Consider the following 16184-nt stretch of genomic DNA (forward strand, 5'->3'; position numbering starts at 1 on the left):
AGCCCTTTGGAGGAGGCGGGCAGCACCATCCTCCAGCCCGCTCTGAATTGGACGGATAGTTTTTAAAAATACATCAAGTTTCATTTCACATAACAGGTGTATTTTCATACACTTAAATATTAAACATAACATTATAGTTCTATGTAACTATAACACTAATGAAAGAGGATATATTAGAATAAGTTTCAAACATTGAATTGTTATTCAAATTTATACAGACCACAAGCCTTTACATTTTAGGGCAGTTATTCTCCCACATAAAAAACCATAATGCCAGTACTTCTCCTTAAATATCAGTTCTTGTGAAGATGTCAATTACCTTGTGCTGAATCAATTGTTCTTTCCAAGCCTCCTCTTCTTTTTGTAGTGTCTCATCCAAAATAACTTGTTGCTGCTGCGCAAAACAGAGATCACTAGTATCACTTGGATGTATTGGAGTAATATTAATGATCATTGGAATCTTTAGCAGGTTAATACGTCATAAATCCTGCTTCTGTAAATCACTTTGTGATCATTGTCTCCTACTGGGTGAGAGGATGAACACTTTTACACCTACCCACAAAACAAAGAAGGGTGAGTTTTGGTCCTCCTCATGAAAGTAAAAGAAAAGCCGTTTCAGGTAAGGAAGCTCTGTGCATGCACTTGAGCTTCTGTGTTCGGAAGCTAGTTCAGGGCATATGAATTTTTTAAACCAAACAATGATATAACGATTTCATTCTTCATAGTTCCTTAAAGTATAGCTTGGAGACATTAAAGAGTTTCATTTATGAACCAAAAATGCAGATCACAGCCTTATTTTCCCCTATAAAAACCAGGGTAGGGTAGTGATTAGGAGCAGCTGACCCTAATCTGGAGAACCAAGTTTTATTTCCCATTCCTAACTTGCTGAACCAGGTTTGTATGCCCACTCCGACACATGAAGCCTGCTGGGTGACCTCGGGCTAGTTACCCTTCTCTCTGAATTCTCAGGTCTACCTACTTCACAAGGTGTCTGTTGTGGGAAAGGCGATTGTAAGTTGCTTTGAGATTCTTTAAAGGTTGAGAAAAGTGAGGTATAAAAATCAACTCTCATAAAGAGCTCCAATTTCTATAATCCCCAACCAACATGACAGAACTCCATTTTAGCACATTCAGAGACTAAAATCATGGCTGTGAATATGCACATATGTATGTGAGTATGGGCATCAGAAAAAAAATCTGCAGAACCATAATACACAAAGTGACAAAATCCAAATGAAGTCAAAGTCTAGGTGTCACTCTTTAGAAACATTCTGCTACTTTGGTTGTTGATACTTAATTGTTGTCAAAAAGAGAAGCAAAATATAAAGATATTTTGTTAATACCACTTAGGATTATCTATGCTGCCCCAAAACTAATATGATTTCATCTGTAGCTGGAAAAAGTTGATTGCTAAAACATGGCTCTGTTGTATTAAGATATTTTAAAAATATATAATGTATGTTACTGGTAGTAAAGCATATAAAAACACAAGGAAGACAAACATGTTACAAAAGTTTAGGCTATTTGCTTAAGTTGAATTTAGTGTATCAATCTATTTTACATTTATATTATGATAAAAATTTGATTTTATACATGCCAGTCAACAGAAATTAAGATGTTTCCATCTCTAGTTTAAACTATTACCGCATGCAACATTTCTAACTTCATCCGTTCTGCCTCCAATTCCTCTTGCCGTTTGTGTCTCTTGTCCATCTCCTTCTCATTTTCCATTTCTTCCATCTCTCTCTCCTCTTTAAGCTTCTTCATTTTTTCATCATCAACTTCTTTTTGCTGTTCCAGCCAAAGTTCATATTCTTGCTTGCATCTTGTTTCAACTTCTTGGAAACTAAAGCTAATGGACCTGTCATTGCCATCTAGAAGAAGTCATTTGTGTCAGTTTCATAACTCTGAAAACACTGATCCTAATGAAAATGAGTTGGGACAGCTCATGAGAACTTTAAATTATATATACCATGCAATCAAAGTGATTATTTCTGTCTACAGTAATTTCATCATATCCCCACACACACCAACTTACAACACCAGTAGCATAATAACCCATATCATACAGGATGAAGCATACCACAAACCCAGAAAGGAATTACAAGCCCATGGTTAAACACTGGTTTAGGAGACCTGGGCTCAAACCTCATCAAAACCACAAACTCATTGAGTGGTTTTGGGTAAGTCACTGCCTCTTAATAAAGCATTTTGCTCTGTTATTATAGTAATGAGCAAACAGCAAGAAAAATATACCACAATGGAAATACTGGTAGGATTGTGTCTGTTTCAATTTGTCTCCATTACTGTTTAAGATCTATAGATTACAAATCAAATGTAGATAGGAAACAAAGTTGAACACACATGCTACTTTAAGAAAATAAGAAGCCCCACTTTTACTCCAAAGAACATGGAAGGTCATGGTGATCCTCTCCAGGAGAGATAACTGATTTTATTTTAAAAGAATGGTTACCCAATCCATTTTCTAGTAACACATTGGGGAAGTTTTTTTTACCTTTCAGCAACATGTCTACATTCCCTTGGAGGTAATACAAAACTTGAATTTTTTGAGTTAGCTCACTCTCTCTATATATGATCATGTCTGGATACAGAATCGTGTTACAAAGACACCAACCTAAAAAGATATAAAGCTGAACCCAGCAATTTCTGTTATACAGGCATCTTCCTACCTGCGGCTTTGTCCCTTAAAAGTAGACAGATTTATTGTTAAGCAATCTAGATTTAAATATTTGTGGTATTTGATAGACAAATTTATTGTTAAGCAAGTTAGATTTAAATATTTGTGGTATTTGATGGTTTTCTCTTGTTCTCGTTGTTGTAAGCCACTTAAGACTGAGCACAGTAAAATGGGTAAAAGGTACAAACAAAATATCTTCTATGATGAAACTAATGGAATGAAACTACGTTTCTAATCATATCAATTCCACTAATCATTTTTCCCCACAGAATTTATTTATAGAAACAAGTGTTCTCCTGCAAAGTATTAAAACTATGTTGACACTTAACTATTTTTAAAAAAACTATAATTCATTCTTCATCATTAAATCTTTTTAAAAATGAAAGAGCAATTGGAATGTTGTGGGGTTTCCAGGCTGTATGGATGTTCCAGTAGCATTTTCTTCTGACGTTTCGCCTGCATCTGTGGCTGGCATCTTTAGAGGATTCTCATAACATTCCAATGATTCCAGCAGTGAAAGCCTTCAATGAAAGAGCACTGGACAATTCATTCTGCATCATCCCTTACAGCCCTTCCATCTTATTTACAAATCTCACTGATTCCAGTACAGTGAGATAAATGTCCTTTAGGTTAGGGCTAAATCAAATGTGCACCTAAGAATTTGTTTGGAGTAAACTGCTGACCCAAACTTTAAACATAACCTTTTTATTTCAGTCTGTGATTATTCAAACCATTATTCCTTTTTTACTGTTGCAGCATCATTTTAAAAGACCCCCCCCCCTTCAGTACAAGATCCTAACTAAACAAAGATCATGTAGCGAGAAGGTCATGATACTACATAGTCAATTCGATTTTGTCATTTTATGACATCCATGGAGAACAACAAATCCAGTTCAGAATAAGGGAAATCTGATGCTGGCACCATTTCCCCCACTATAAATGGGTTTTCTTTATCTTTAGTAATGTCCTTAAATAGCACAACTTGATTAGGTACATGAAGTAGTGACATAATGGGTAGTTAATCATTCCCTTTTGTATCCATGTTTCCAAAATTGGAAGTGCTTCCTGAGCCTTGAGAAAAATTACCTGTCATGTGGGCTCACCTTCACTAGCACTGGACAAATTACCTCTGACTAAACATGGTTAAGCTAGGCTACAATTTTCCTTACCTGTCAATAAACAAAGGTCAACTATTTCATTGGAAAGAATGCTTCCATCATTGTTGACCACCTCTGCATTCTCTGTCTCTGGAGAAATTTGTAATTCCTCATCTTCTATTTCAGAGAGTACCTGCAAATATTTTGATTTGGAACTATTAATGATGACAACAACCAAAGTATAGGGACCATGAGCTGCATTTAAAGAATGGGTCTTATATTGTGCAGACAACAGATATTATAAGTGAATTTCAAGACAAATGGAAAGAATATTACTTATATAATACCACAAAAATGAATGGTGAAATGCAAAGGATATTGCTGAAATGTATATAAATTATTAATACTCTTCATGATATATTGTATATTATACTGAAAAGGGATTTAAATGGAAATAGATAAACAATTAATCACACTATGAAATATAATAACATGCCAATACAACTTTTATTTCTAGAGAATTTTTTTAAATTTATAATATTAACCATTCATCAATTATTTTAATCTGTTTTGGATTATTGGAATTTATGTTAATAATGGTAATTTTGTTTCCTCTCATTAAAATGAATTGTAACTATAACTTGATTCAATTTTCTTTTTTCTGTTCTGTTAATTTCTATCTATAAAAAAATTCAAAGCAAACAGGTAGTGGTGGTGTACTGAAGAAGTGTGACAGAACCTTTCCAATAATTGGGTGTGTGACTCATCACTGGACAGAGACTTGGGGGGACTGCTGGTGCTTTGATGTTTCAGAGAGCCAAAATGAAGTGGGGTGTGTGGGGCCATGAGTGGGGCTGTACTGCATCCCCTACCACTAAAGATAGGGTTTCAAAGAGAGGAACTTTCACCACAAGGAACATAAGCCATAGGAAGCATGTCAATGACATAACCTGATCCTAAGAATGAAAACAGTTGTAAAAGTCAAGAGTATCCTTTGTTTTAATTCAAGGATTCTCAGAGTGGCCAGTACAGCACCCTCTAGGGCAGGGGTAGGGAACCTGCGGCTCTCCAGATGTTCAGGAACTACAATTCCCATCAGCCCCTACCAGCATGGCCAATTGGCCATGCTGACAGAGGCTGATGGGAATTGTAGTTCCTGAACATCTGGAGAACCGCAGGTTCCCTACCCCTGCTCTAGGGGCAGTAGAAACATCAAGAGAGGTGGCAGAAAATGTGGGGGTAGTAGGGCGGCATCACAGGAATTCCTGGGCCAGCTGGTGGAAAAAAGGTCTTGTCCTTCCATCATTGCCATGTGGTGACTGGTGAGTTTTAAAGGAAAAGCAGCAGCACTCTCCTCACTGTATAGCGGGGGAGGGGGGGGGACCCAAGAACCCAATAGCTGCTGCTTTGTAAGGCAAGATGATTTTTTTTTGCAGCACGCTCCTGCTGTGCAGCTCTTGGGGGAGGGGTTAAAGACAAAGAGCCCATTGCCACTGCTCTGCAAGACACAATATTTTTTAAAGGAAAAGCAGCACTTTCCTCATTGTTATTTTAAATTTGCAATAGACCTGAAAGAGTTGTGTGTTCATATGTGTATGTGTGTGTGGGCACTAAAGTGTGGCCTGGGAGCCAAGGGGCAGCAGCCCAAGAACGTTTGGGAACCACCATTCTAGTTCTTCATGTTTCTGAGGGAAAAATCAGTTCAATTATGCACTAACTTTGATCCAACAACAAAGACTGCACAGAGAAAATTTTCAGAATCAGAGCAGTTTTGACAAATTTTATATACTGCTGCAAGGTACAACCAACAATACTTTCTGTTAGCTGTAATTCAGCCACTATTACACTAACAGTATTTACTGCCTGCACAGCTTGCTCCCACTCAAATTGGGGATCTTTTCCCAACTCATGAAGAAACTAAGTCCAGCAAGCATCTATCCAATGAAATATATGTTTTCAAAACAAAACAAAACAGTACCCTCTTCTTTAAGTCTTCTGGATCTTCATTATATTCAGAAGCCAACTCCACCAAGCAGTCGGAAGCTCTGTTAGGAACTACACTGTAGAAGTCACCTGGAATAAAGATGGTGTATAGCAGTGATGGCGAACCTTTTTGAGACAGAGTGCCCAAATTGCAACCCAAAACCCACTTATTTATCGCAAAGTGCCAACACGGCAATTTAACCTGAATACTGAGGTTTTAGTTTAGAAAAAACAGTTGGCTCCGAGGCGCGCATTACTCGGGAGTAAGCTTGGTGGTAGTCAGTGGCTTTGCTTTGAAGCAACTGTACAACACTTCGAACGGGTGAACCATGACCCTAGGAGGGTTTACTCAGAAGCAAGACCCATTGCCAGCAACAAAGCTTACTCCCAGGTAAAGGATCGCGCTTTAGTTGTTCCCATGAAAATCAGTGGGTTTAACAGTGCTTAACAGTGTTACCTATACTGCTTCCCCAAAACTAGGTCTTAGGTTTAATGCTAATAATCTCCCTGAAATAATTACACTATTATCACACTGGGGGCCTGGAAGGGGGAGGGGTGTTGGGGGTGAGGGAAGTAAAACTTTTGCTTTCCAAAACCCAATAAACTCCCAACCATAAAACAGAAGTAAAAAGGCAGTCAAGGAAGGCAATCCTAAGCAAGAATGCTGTGCGAGGGGTGGGATAACTTCAGGAAAGCTAAATTGATGGAGCAGCCATCTGATCTGCAGTTTTTCCTTCACGTGTCATCACAGCACTTGACTTATCACAAAAATGCAACAGGAACAGAAAAATAAAAGCAGTTCTAGCAAAGACCTTGGTGTGCTTTTAAAAAAATCCTAAATGCATCTCAGTTCCTCCTCCCTACACTTGATCTGTCCAGGCGATCAGCAAAAAACTTGGGTCTGAGCATTTCCCCAGTGTTTGAAAAGGCACACGTTTTGTTTGTTCAACCCCTCGAGCAGCAGCAGGCAGCCTGCTCCAGCCTCCAGCAGGTCCTGCATGCACCCGCCACTCTGCCCAGCGCTGCTCCAGCGCCTCCACCCCACTCCTCTGCCTCCGCTCCCACCCCCTGTAGCCTCCAACAAGTCCCCCGTGCGCCCACTCTGCGCCTCTCTAGCATCTCCACTGCCTCTGCCCGCCCCCCCCGGCAGCAGCCACCCGGAGCACAGGCAGCAGGTCTGCCAGCTGAGTCCTCCCTGTTCGTTGTGTGGTGCGCACTTTGCTCGAGGCCCAGCGGCCATTTAGAGCACCCCATGATGATGAATTCTCACCAATGTGGCATGCCGCTTGCAGAGAGGGCATCGCGTAGGAGAATGTCGCCTCTGGCACCCGTGCCATAGGTTCGCCACCATTGGTGTATAGTATAAGACACTGTGGAGTTTCAGAATAGTGAATTTTTTAAAAGTACCTTTCCTGTGGTGGACCAAGGGAGCCTGTTTTAATAAAAGATGGTGGCACCTCTACCACCTCAGCCAAACCTTGGGGCCCCAACATGAGGAAGTCTATTTTTGGGAATTCAATGTACCTACAAAGCAAAAGAATGTCTGGACTTGTCTCCCTTCAAAGCAACTTGTCCTCTCACACCCTTCCTGACAGGATTAAGTCTACACAAAAGATGTTGCCCTGGAGAGAGTTTCCATCTCCAGTCCTGGACTGGGGAGGGTGGTTTATACATTTAATATGTAAATAAATAATTTATAAATAAGCCTGGGGACAAAGGATGCATTAATGTGCTTACCTGCCCTGTATTGTACTAACTAATGTTTCTGAGTAATACTTTTAATGATCATCTTACTTTACACTGTCATTGTTTCACAGCTGTAATCTCTTCATCTAACTTCCCTGGGCACATCAGGCAGATTTCTCAACCCATTAGACTGATGACCCATGATTAAGGTTGATGCATGTCTCTTGTCCTTCCTAGGAAGGGCAGGAAATCCCTTTCATCTAGGGAGATTTAGGATCACTCTGCATAACTCTGAGGACCCACTTCTACCTATAAAGAAGACCACTGTCCCAATAGACAGTGTTCAGTATTGGACAACTCTGTCTGTGATACTATTCCACAGAGCTGTTTCTTAACAGAGCTAAGCGCAGGTCACTCAGTTCTCTCTCTCTCTCTCTCTCTCTCTCTCTCTCTCTCTCTCTCTCTGTGCATGTTTTGTGTGTTGTGTGAGAAAATACATTTTTTAAAAAAGCAAAAGATAATTTTCTTTCAGTTTAGCAAAGAGAAGAGAGGATAAACTAGAGGTTCAAGTAAACCACCTCACTACTTGAAACTAGAGGTTCAAGTAACACCCCCCCCCACAAAAGCAGAGCTTCAGCAAGCAATTTCAATTTATCCAAATTAAATCAATTAAATCAATCTGAGGCAAGAGAACTTTCCTTTTTGATGCATTAATGTGACATGTGACTAATTGTACACTGACTATTGTGAGGCCTTGATCCACAATGTGATGATCAGATAGTGGGTGATAGAAGCATGTTTCCAAGACAGTTACTTGACTCCACATAAGATGATGAAATTAGACAGTTCTACTCCTTAGCTAGTTCCCTTGTCTTTTGTGGCCAGACAAAGTTTACTGACTTGATAGCAAGACGGACAGAAGCTGGTCACAACATGGGTAAGATGCGTAAGGGCAAACTAAAAATCAAAATGTATGCTTGTCAGTATACACAGAAAGAAACATAATGTCTAACTGACAACTACATGGAATTGTGTGACCAGTCCCCTTTAAAACATCTATGGGAATTTATGGCTCAAAAGGAATCATTAACTGGCAAAACTAGCATTTGTTATAATGGTGATAGACAAGTAATATCAACTTTCGTATAACTGGCTACTTTGCAAGTGTTGCCAAACTTTAACATGGCAGTAGCTTTGTAAAGCTGGTCAGAATAATCACATAACTAATTTGTGGCTGAACCAGCATGACCTGGCAGAAGCCACACTTGGTCTGTGTTTCAATAGCAAGAAGAATATGTAGCAGCAGGAAAAAAAGAGTACACACTGATTCCGTCTCCAGATGTAGGGTAGTCCACACCTTAAAGGAAAAATAACCTATAGCTTTAACAGAAGCTTAACAGGATGTTATTTTTCAGGTGATATGTATACCTCCATGCCACAAAAAGCTTCACCTGCCCAATTCTACACATCATACCTCTATCAAAGAGATGGTAGAAGGGTTTTTTTAAAACCTCTAGGCCAGGGGTAGGGAACCTGCGGCTCTCCAGATGTTCAGGAACTACAATTCCCATCAGCCTCTGTCAGCATGGCCAATTGGCCATGCTGGTAGGGGCTGATGGGAATTGTAGTTCCTGAACATCTGGAGAGCCGCAGGTTCCCTACCCCTGCTCTAGGCTGTTGGCAATCCTATCCAGATGCCCCTCCCATGAGGATATGGGAGGCTGTCCCTCTGGCAGAGACAGGAAAGGGTTTAAACAAAAGAAGGGAACTACAAAATTAGGAGGAAGAAAAGAGGAAGGAATCTAAATAATGGGGGAGCAACAGGCTATGATAGGGGTTTATCAAACCCTGTGTGCATGGGTACACAAATAGCAACAGATGTCCTTAAATAACCTTGAGAAATACATTGCTGCTAAACAAATGTCTTGCTGAAATGTTTTGCTGAATCAGTTCAAAACTTATTTAGTCTAAGGTACTTTGCAAGCATTCCATCATCAGTTAGTGACAAGAAATTGGTTAGTGATCTACAACATAATTTCTACCTATTCTATCATACAGTCATACCTCGGTTTCCGTAGGTAATCCATCCAGATTACCTCGGTGAAAATTGGAAATAGCGAAAACCGAATATGCGGTGCGCGGAATTACAACGCATAAAATGGCACATAGCACCTTACACAAAATTAAGCCTTGGATTCTGTTGTACATGTGAACGAAATCTGAGGCAACCGACGAAAACCGAAGGCAACAAACGGCTGGATCCCACTGGTGAAAACCGAAACAAACGATTTCCGACTACGAAAACTGAGGTATGACTGTATATCATACGATATAACAGAATCTTCCGATTAAGCAGAATTGCAAGAAAAGTATCCAAGAAAAGAATAGAGCATTCACAGCAGAATAGAGCATTCACAGAATAGAGCATTCACAGCAGAATAGAGCATTCACAGAAATTTAGAATTCTGCATTTGAATATGACTGCTCATTTTGTTTGCAAACACCCAAAAGGAATTTAGGAAATAGTTGAGTAGATGGTTACTGAAGCTACCCTGACTAAATTACTACTTACTTAAAACGTCATCATTGTCCATCTCTTGCAAGAGTCCTTCCGCATTTTGACTTCTGGTTCTCGCAAAATTTAAATAACAGAGGACTGATTCTGGCAGTTCATCTGAAATCTAAATGCACATTGCAAATTCAATTCTACATTTTCAATTTTCACTATAATTATTTTTAATTAAAATGGTCTTCCAAACATTTAGAAATATAGACATCTCTTATCTGGCCCCTCCTCATAACTATAAAATATTCTATTCATGAATAAGTTTGTTACGAGAGTGCAGAAGTCATTTTAACAGCCTAGAGCTTCAAATACTTACAGGTTCACTATCGCTTGAAGTTTCATCTGATAAATCTGTGTCGGGATCATCAGCTTCAAGAGAAGAAATGCTGATTTTGCTCAATTCAATTTCTATTTCCTCTTCAAGTCTTATATCATCATCATCATGATTGTCCTCCATTCCTTTCACTGGGACATGGAAGAGGTAAAGGAAATATGTGCTACTGAAGGCCTTGAGAACTGTTTGAATTTATTACATGTTTATCCTGTGGCTCAGACATAATTGGCAGCTCACAAGAATAAAAAATGAATACAAATGAAATTACAGTTCAACATAAATATTCTTGTCACAGCCCCAGACTTGTCCAATAAATGAATTGTTACTGTGAGAGTAGAATTCCAATTTATTGATTACAAGCATAGAAAAGCTGTTGACTTATATTGCCAGAACTAAACACATTAAAACAGGCAAAGTATTATATCCCCCACCATAGACACGTCATGCTCACATCCCCCCGCTTACTCTCCCTCTGGGTGGGAAAGCACACTCACACACATTCCTCAGACAGTGCGAACTTGGGAAGAGACAGGCATTTTGTACCATCCCCACTCCCCAGTTGCAGAACCATGACCAAGCAAGATAAGAGACAGATCACTAGTATAAACAATTCTCAAGGCTGCTCTGAAGAAGTGACCCGAAAAAAATATGGCAGGACCCTGGCTAAAATATTAGAGATTAGATATTAGATATCATGACATTTCCATTGGGAAAGGACCATTTGCTGAAAGTTATTATTATTATTGATTGATTGATTGATTGATTGATTGATTGATTGATTGATTGATTGATTGATTGATTGGGTTTATAGACCGCCCTCCCTCGGAGGGCTCAGGGCGGTGAACAACATGTAAATAGAGCACAATATCAAGTTAAAATCCAGTAAATATAAATTAGTACGGCTCTAATAAAAATAAACCCTACCCCATTAAAATACTACGTTGTTACCTGCTGTTCCTCCCTCTGCTGACCCCACTGATTTCAACTGAAAATTGAACATACAAATAGAGGGATGTAAAATGACTTTTTTTTTTAAAGTTAGCCTTACAAGTTTAAACATCAGCTGAATACTGTGCACATGCTGTTGAGGGAAAATCAGCATGGCATTTACAAAGGGAAGTCCTTCTGGAGTTCTGTGAGAGGCTTAACAAGCATGGGGATAAGTATGTAGACGCTGTGTACCTGTTCTTCCAAAAGGTTTCTTATGTGGTTTTGCATCAAAGATTCCTGAGTAAATTTAGCAGTCATGGTTTGAGAAAACTGATCCTATGAATTAAAAATTGGTTAAACGGCCAGAAGCAGAGAATAAAAATAAATAGAAGGTTCTTCCAATGGAGGGAAGGTAGCTGTGGAGTATCACAAGGGCCAGACCTGAGACATCCTATTGAACTTATTCAAAAATAATCCGATATTCGAACTGATCAGTGTAGAGGCCAGGTGATATCAAATTATTCAGGATGTTTTTTAAAAAGTGGATCGTGAAGAACTCCAGGAGGAGTGAGTTAGCAAATAATGTTCAAGGTAGGTAAGTGCAAGGTGATACACACATAATCCCAACTTTACATACTTGTAGGGCAGTGACTAGCAGGGAAAGAGATACTGAGGTTGTAGTGGATAGCTCAATGAAAATATCAATTCAGGGCACATTAGTGGTGAAAGCCAGCAGGGGGATGGGCAGCAGGGGGATGGAGGGCTTTCCAGTGTTTTGCACTGAGTGTCACATGTAGAATAGAATAGAATAGAATAGAATCTTTATTGGCCAAGTGTGATTGGACACACAAGGAATTTGTCTCCGGTGCATATGCTCTCAGTGTACATAAAAGAAAATACATTTGTCAAGAATCATAAGGTACAGCACTTAATGATTGTCATATAGGTCTAGTAAGCAATCAGGAAACAATCAATAGTAATAAAAACATAAAATGTAAAATCATAAAATAAAATGAAATGTCAGCACAGGCTATAGTCATACAGTCATAATTGGGAGGAGATGGGTAATAGGAATGATAAAAAAAGTAGTGCAGTAATTATATAATAAATATATAATAAATAGTTTGACATTATCGAGGGAATTATTTGTTTAACAGAGTGATGGCATTCGGGAAAAAACTGTTCTTATGTCTAGTTGTCTTGGTGTGCAGTGCTCTGTAGCGACGTTTAGAGGGTAAGATTGGACACAGTTTATGTCCAGGATCTTGAGGGGTCAGTAAATATTTTCACAGCCCCCCTTTTTTTTGACCCGTGCAGTATACAGGTCCTCAATGGAAGGCAGGTTAGCAGCAATTGTTTTTTCTGCAGTTCCTTGATTATTCTCTGAAGTCTGTGTCGATCTTGTTGGGTTGCAGAACCAAACCACACAGTTATAGAGGTGCAGATAACAGACTCAATGATTCCTCTGTAGAACTGTATCAGCAGCAGCTCCTTGAAGGCAGTTTGAGCTTCCTGAGTTGGCGCAGAAAAGAACATTCTTTGTTGTGCATTTTTTAGCACGATGACATTTTGATATTAGGTGACCATTTTTAGGTCATGAAGAAGAGAGATATGATGGAGCCTGAAATTTAAAGAGTCTCTACTGTTGATACTGTATGTTGTCTAGTATTGTGAGAGGGAGAGGTAGGATGGGAGGGTTTCTCCTGAAATCTACCACCATTTCTCACTTGGTTTTAAAGTGTGTTCAGTTCCTAGATTGTTCCAGTGGCACCACGAGGCTAGTTGTTCAACCTCCCGTCTATGTCTTGGTTTCATCGTTGTCTCAGAATGAGACCAATCACTTTGTTGTATCATCTGCAAATTTCAGTATTTTAACAGATGGATCATTTAGAGATGCAGTCATTGGTATACAAGAGAGAAGAGAAGTGAGTGAAAAGTACACAGCCTTGGGGGGCCCCTGTGCTCATTTTACAGGTGTCTGATGTAATTTTTCCTAGCTTCACCTGCTGTTTCCTATCTGTTAGGAAGCTTGTGATCCACTTACAAATATGCTCAGGTACTGCTAGCTGATTTAGTTTGGTTAGAAGAATGTCCGGTCTGATAGTATGTATGACTATCTGCCACTAGGACAGAAGTCATGGGTGTGCCCTCGCTGCAATGAGCTCCTGGCACTCAAGGAACGTGTGCATTCTCTTGAAGCCAAGATGGCAGGCCTGGAGAAGCTGAGAGAGGCAGAGAGGGCAACAAACGAGGCTTTCAGGGGCCTAACAGCCGGGTCCCACTCCCATGGAGAATGAGAGTCTGGGTAACGGAGGGTGCCAGTCTGAGGTGGTGGAAGATGCTCCCTTAGATGGGACCCCTTCCTTAGCTGGTGGTCAGATATCCCCTCGCACTGAGGATAACCCTCGGGGAGGTGGGGGGGGGCTCCTTGTAGTGGGTAATTCGATCATTAGGAATATAGAGAGTTGGGTTTGTGAGAGGCGTGATGACCACATGGTGACTTGCCTGCCTGGTGCGAAGGTTGCGGATGTCACACTTCGTCTAGATAGGCTGTTAGACAGTGCTGGGGTGGAATCAGCAGTTGTGGTTCACATTGGTACCAATGACATTGGGAAATGTAGCCGGGAGGTTCTGGAAGCTAAATTTAGGCTGCTAGGAAACAGGTTAAAATCCAGGATTTCCCAATAAAATCCTGGATAGCTTTAAAAAGGGCTTGGACAGATTTATGGAGGAGAAGTCGATCTATGGCTACCAATCTTGATCCTCCTTGATCTCAGCTTGCAAATGCCTTAGCAGACCAGGTGCTCAGGAGCAGCAGCAGCAGCAGGCAATTGCTTTCACATCCTGCACGTGAGCTCCCAAAGGCACCTGGTGGGCCACTGCGAGTAGCAGAGTGCTGGACTAGATGGACTCTGGTGTGATCCAGCAGGCTAATTCTTATGTTCTTATGAAATAGGTAAAATCCATGGCGGGGACTATTGGGAAATATTATACTATGATAGTACTCTCATATAGATCTCTGGTGTAGTCTTACTTAAAACACTGCATGCAATTCTAGTCACCATATTCCCAAAAGGATATTGGAGAGTAGAATTGAAAGGTTGAAACACCTCTATGAGGAAAGGCTAAAGAATCTGGGACTTTTCCGTTTAGAAAAAATGTAACTAAAGGAAAACATGGCAGGAGTTTACAAAATAGTACATAGGGTGGAGGAAAGGGTTAGAGACAATTTTTCCTTCTCTCGAACACAAAACTCAGGGGTACCCAGTAAAGTTGATGGACAGTTAATTTAGGACAGAGAAAAAGGCTTGGGGACAGCATACCTGAAGGACTGCCTTTTCAAAATGTTCATGCTGGTGATCTTCAAAGGACTTGCTTCAGGTTCCCTGACCATCTGAGACTAGATTTGTGGCAATCCAAAAAAGGGCCTTCTTGGAAGGTATGCTTAGAAGGTATGCTGTCCCTAAGCCTTTTTTTCTGTCCTAAATGAACTGTCCATCAACTTTACCTGCAATCCAAGAAAGGACCTTTTTGGGCATAGAGCCAAAAGTTTGGAACTTCCTCCCCAAGAAGATTCATCTGACTCACTCTATTGTTGTCTTCTGCCAGTGGATGAAGACTTTTTTTTTTTTAAAAAAAATCTGTTATTAGCCTACATCCTGGTTTTTATTGTTATGTATGTTTATATCTTTTTATTGAATTGTTACAAATACTTTATTTTATATGTTCCAATGCTTACCTGTTTTAATGATATTTGCTACCTTGGAGAATCTGAGTGCAAAGGCAGCACAAAAATCTTTTAAGTAACAAACTACAGTACTCCAACTCAATTAGTAATTTATTTGTGGGGTTCGTTGTCAGTTGGATATAGCAAGAATAAGCACAGATGTCTTGAAAAGAGAATTACTCAGATTCATAGAAGCCAGGTTTATCAGTGGTTACTAGTAATGGTGAGTAAAAGGAACATCAGGGGCAGCAAACCTCTGAACACCTTTATCAGGATGATTATAAGTGGACATACACAGAACGCATTACTTACAGTAGAAATAACAGAGAGGTACTTGTTGGATGGGCTGTTTCCAGTCGTAAGGAAACTTCTTTCAAGACAACTCCATGACAAATTAAGCTTTAAAGCCTGGAATTTATCTGAATGGAGTACGTCCTCCTAATTGGCACTGTTATATTAACTCCTTCCGTGAAGGTTGTGGTGTAAACAGTGGTGGGATCCAAAAATTTTAGTAACAGGTTCCGATGGTGGTGGGATTCAAACAGTGGCGTAGCACCAATGGGGCTGGGTGGGGCACAATGGGGGCGTGGCCGGGCATTCCGGGGTGGGGCATTCCTGGGCGGGGCTGTGGCAAGGCGCAGGGCATGCACACCCCAGGTGCAGTTCCCCTTCACCTCGCTTCTAGATTCAAATAATGACTGTTTAAAGTATTTAAAAAGCAATATACCAGTATTTAAAAAGTATTTAAAAAGCAATATACCAGAAAACCTACCACAACCAGTTTTTCTGTGATACACCTCTGAAGATGCCAGCCACAGATGCAGGCGAAACGTTAGGAACAAGATATACCAGACCACGGCCACACAGCCTGGAAAACCCACAACAACCAGTTTCTCTGGGATACACCTCTGAAGATGCCAGCCACAGATGCAGGCGAAACATTAGGAACAAGATTTACCAGACCACGGCCGCACAGCCTGGAAAACCCACCACAACCAGAAGTAGGGGGAATGTTTAGGTGAGGCCATCACCTTGTGAATACCCACTGTAAGGACAACAATTAAAGAGTGAATGACCCATTACATTAACAGAAACCCAGGCACAAAAGAGCTCTAAGTCTCAGGAAGCAGGAGAAATCCTTCAGCCCCCCTCCCACCATCCTC

The 16184-nt window shown here is 40.3% G+C and overlaps 1 protein-coding gene across 1 annotated transcript in view; it reads right to left on the minus strand.

Annotated features, from left to right (window-relative positions):
- LRRIQ1 (leucine rich repeats and IQ motif containing 1) overlaps positions 1–16184 on the minus strand; it is a 120392-nt gene that overhangs the window by 102982 nt on the left and 1226 nt on the right. The window contains exons 2-7 of the mRNA XM_048501554.1: positions 10347–10495; positions 10037–10145; positions 5774–5868; positions 3868–3988; positions 1645–1874; positions 320–394 (exon numbers count right to left, since the gene is read on the minus strand). Coding sequence (XP_048357511.1) covers positions 320–394; positions 1645–1874; positions 3868–3988; positions 5774–5868; positions 10037–10145; positions 10347–10495 — 779 coding nt within the window. The remainder of the gene's footprint in view (positions 1–319; positions 395–1644; positions 1875–3867; positions 3989–5773; positions 5869–10036; positions 10146–10346; positions 10496–16184) is intronic.

Source organism: Sphaerodactylus townsendi, linkage group LG06 (genome assembly GCF_021028975.2).
Source record: "Sphaerodactylus townsendi isolate TG3544 linkage group LG06, MPM_Stown_v2.3, whole genome shotgun sequence".
In the NCBI taxonomy this organism is placed as follows: domain Eukaryota; kingdom Metazoa; phylum Chordata; class Lepidosauria; order Squamata; family Sphaerodactylidae; genus Sphaerodactylus; species Sphaerodactylus townsendi.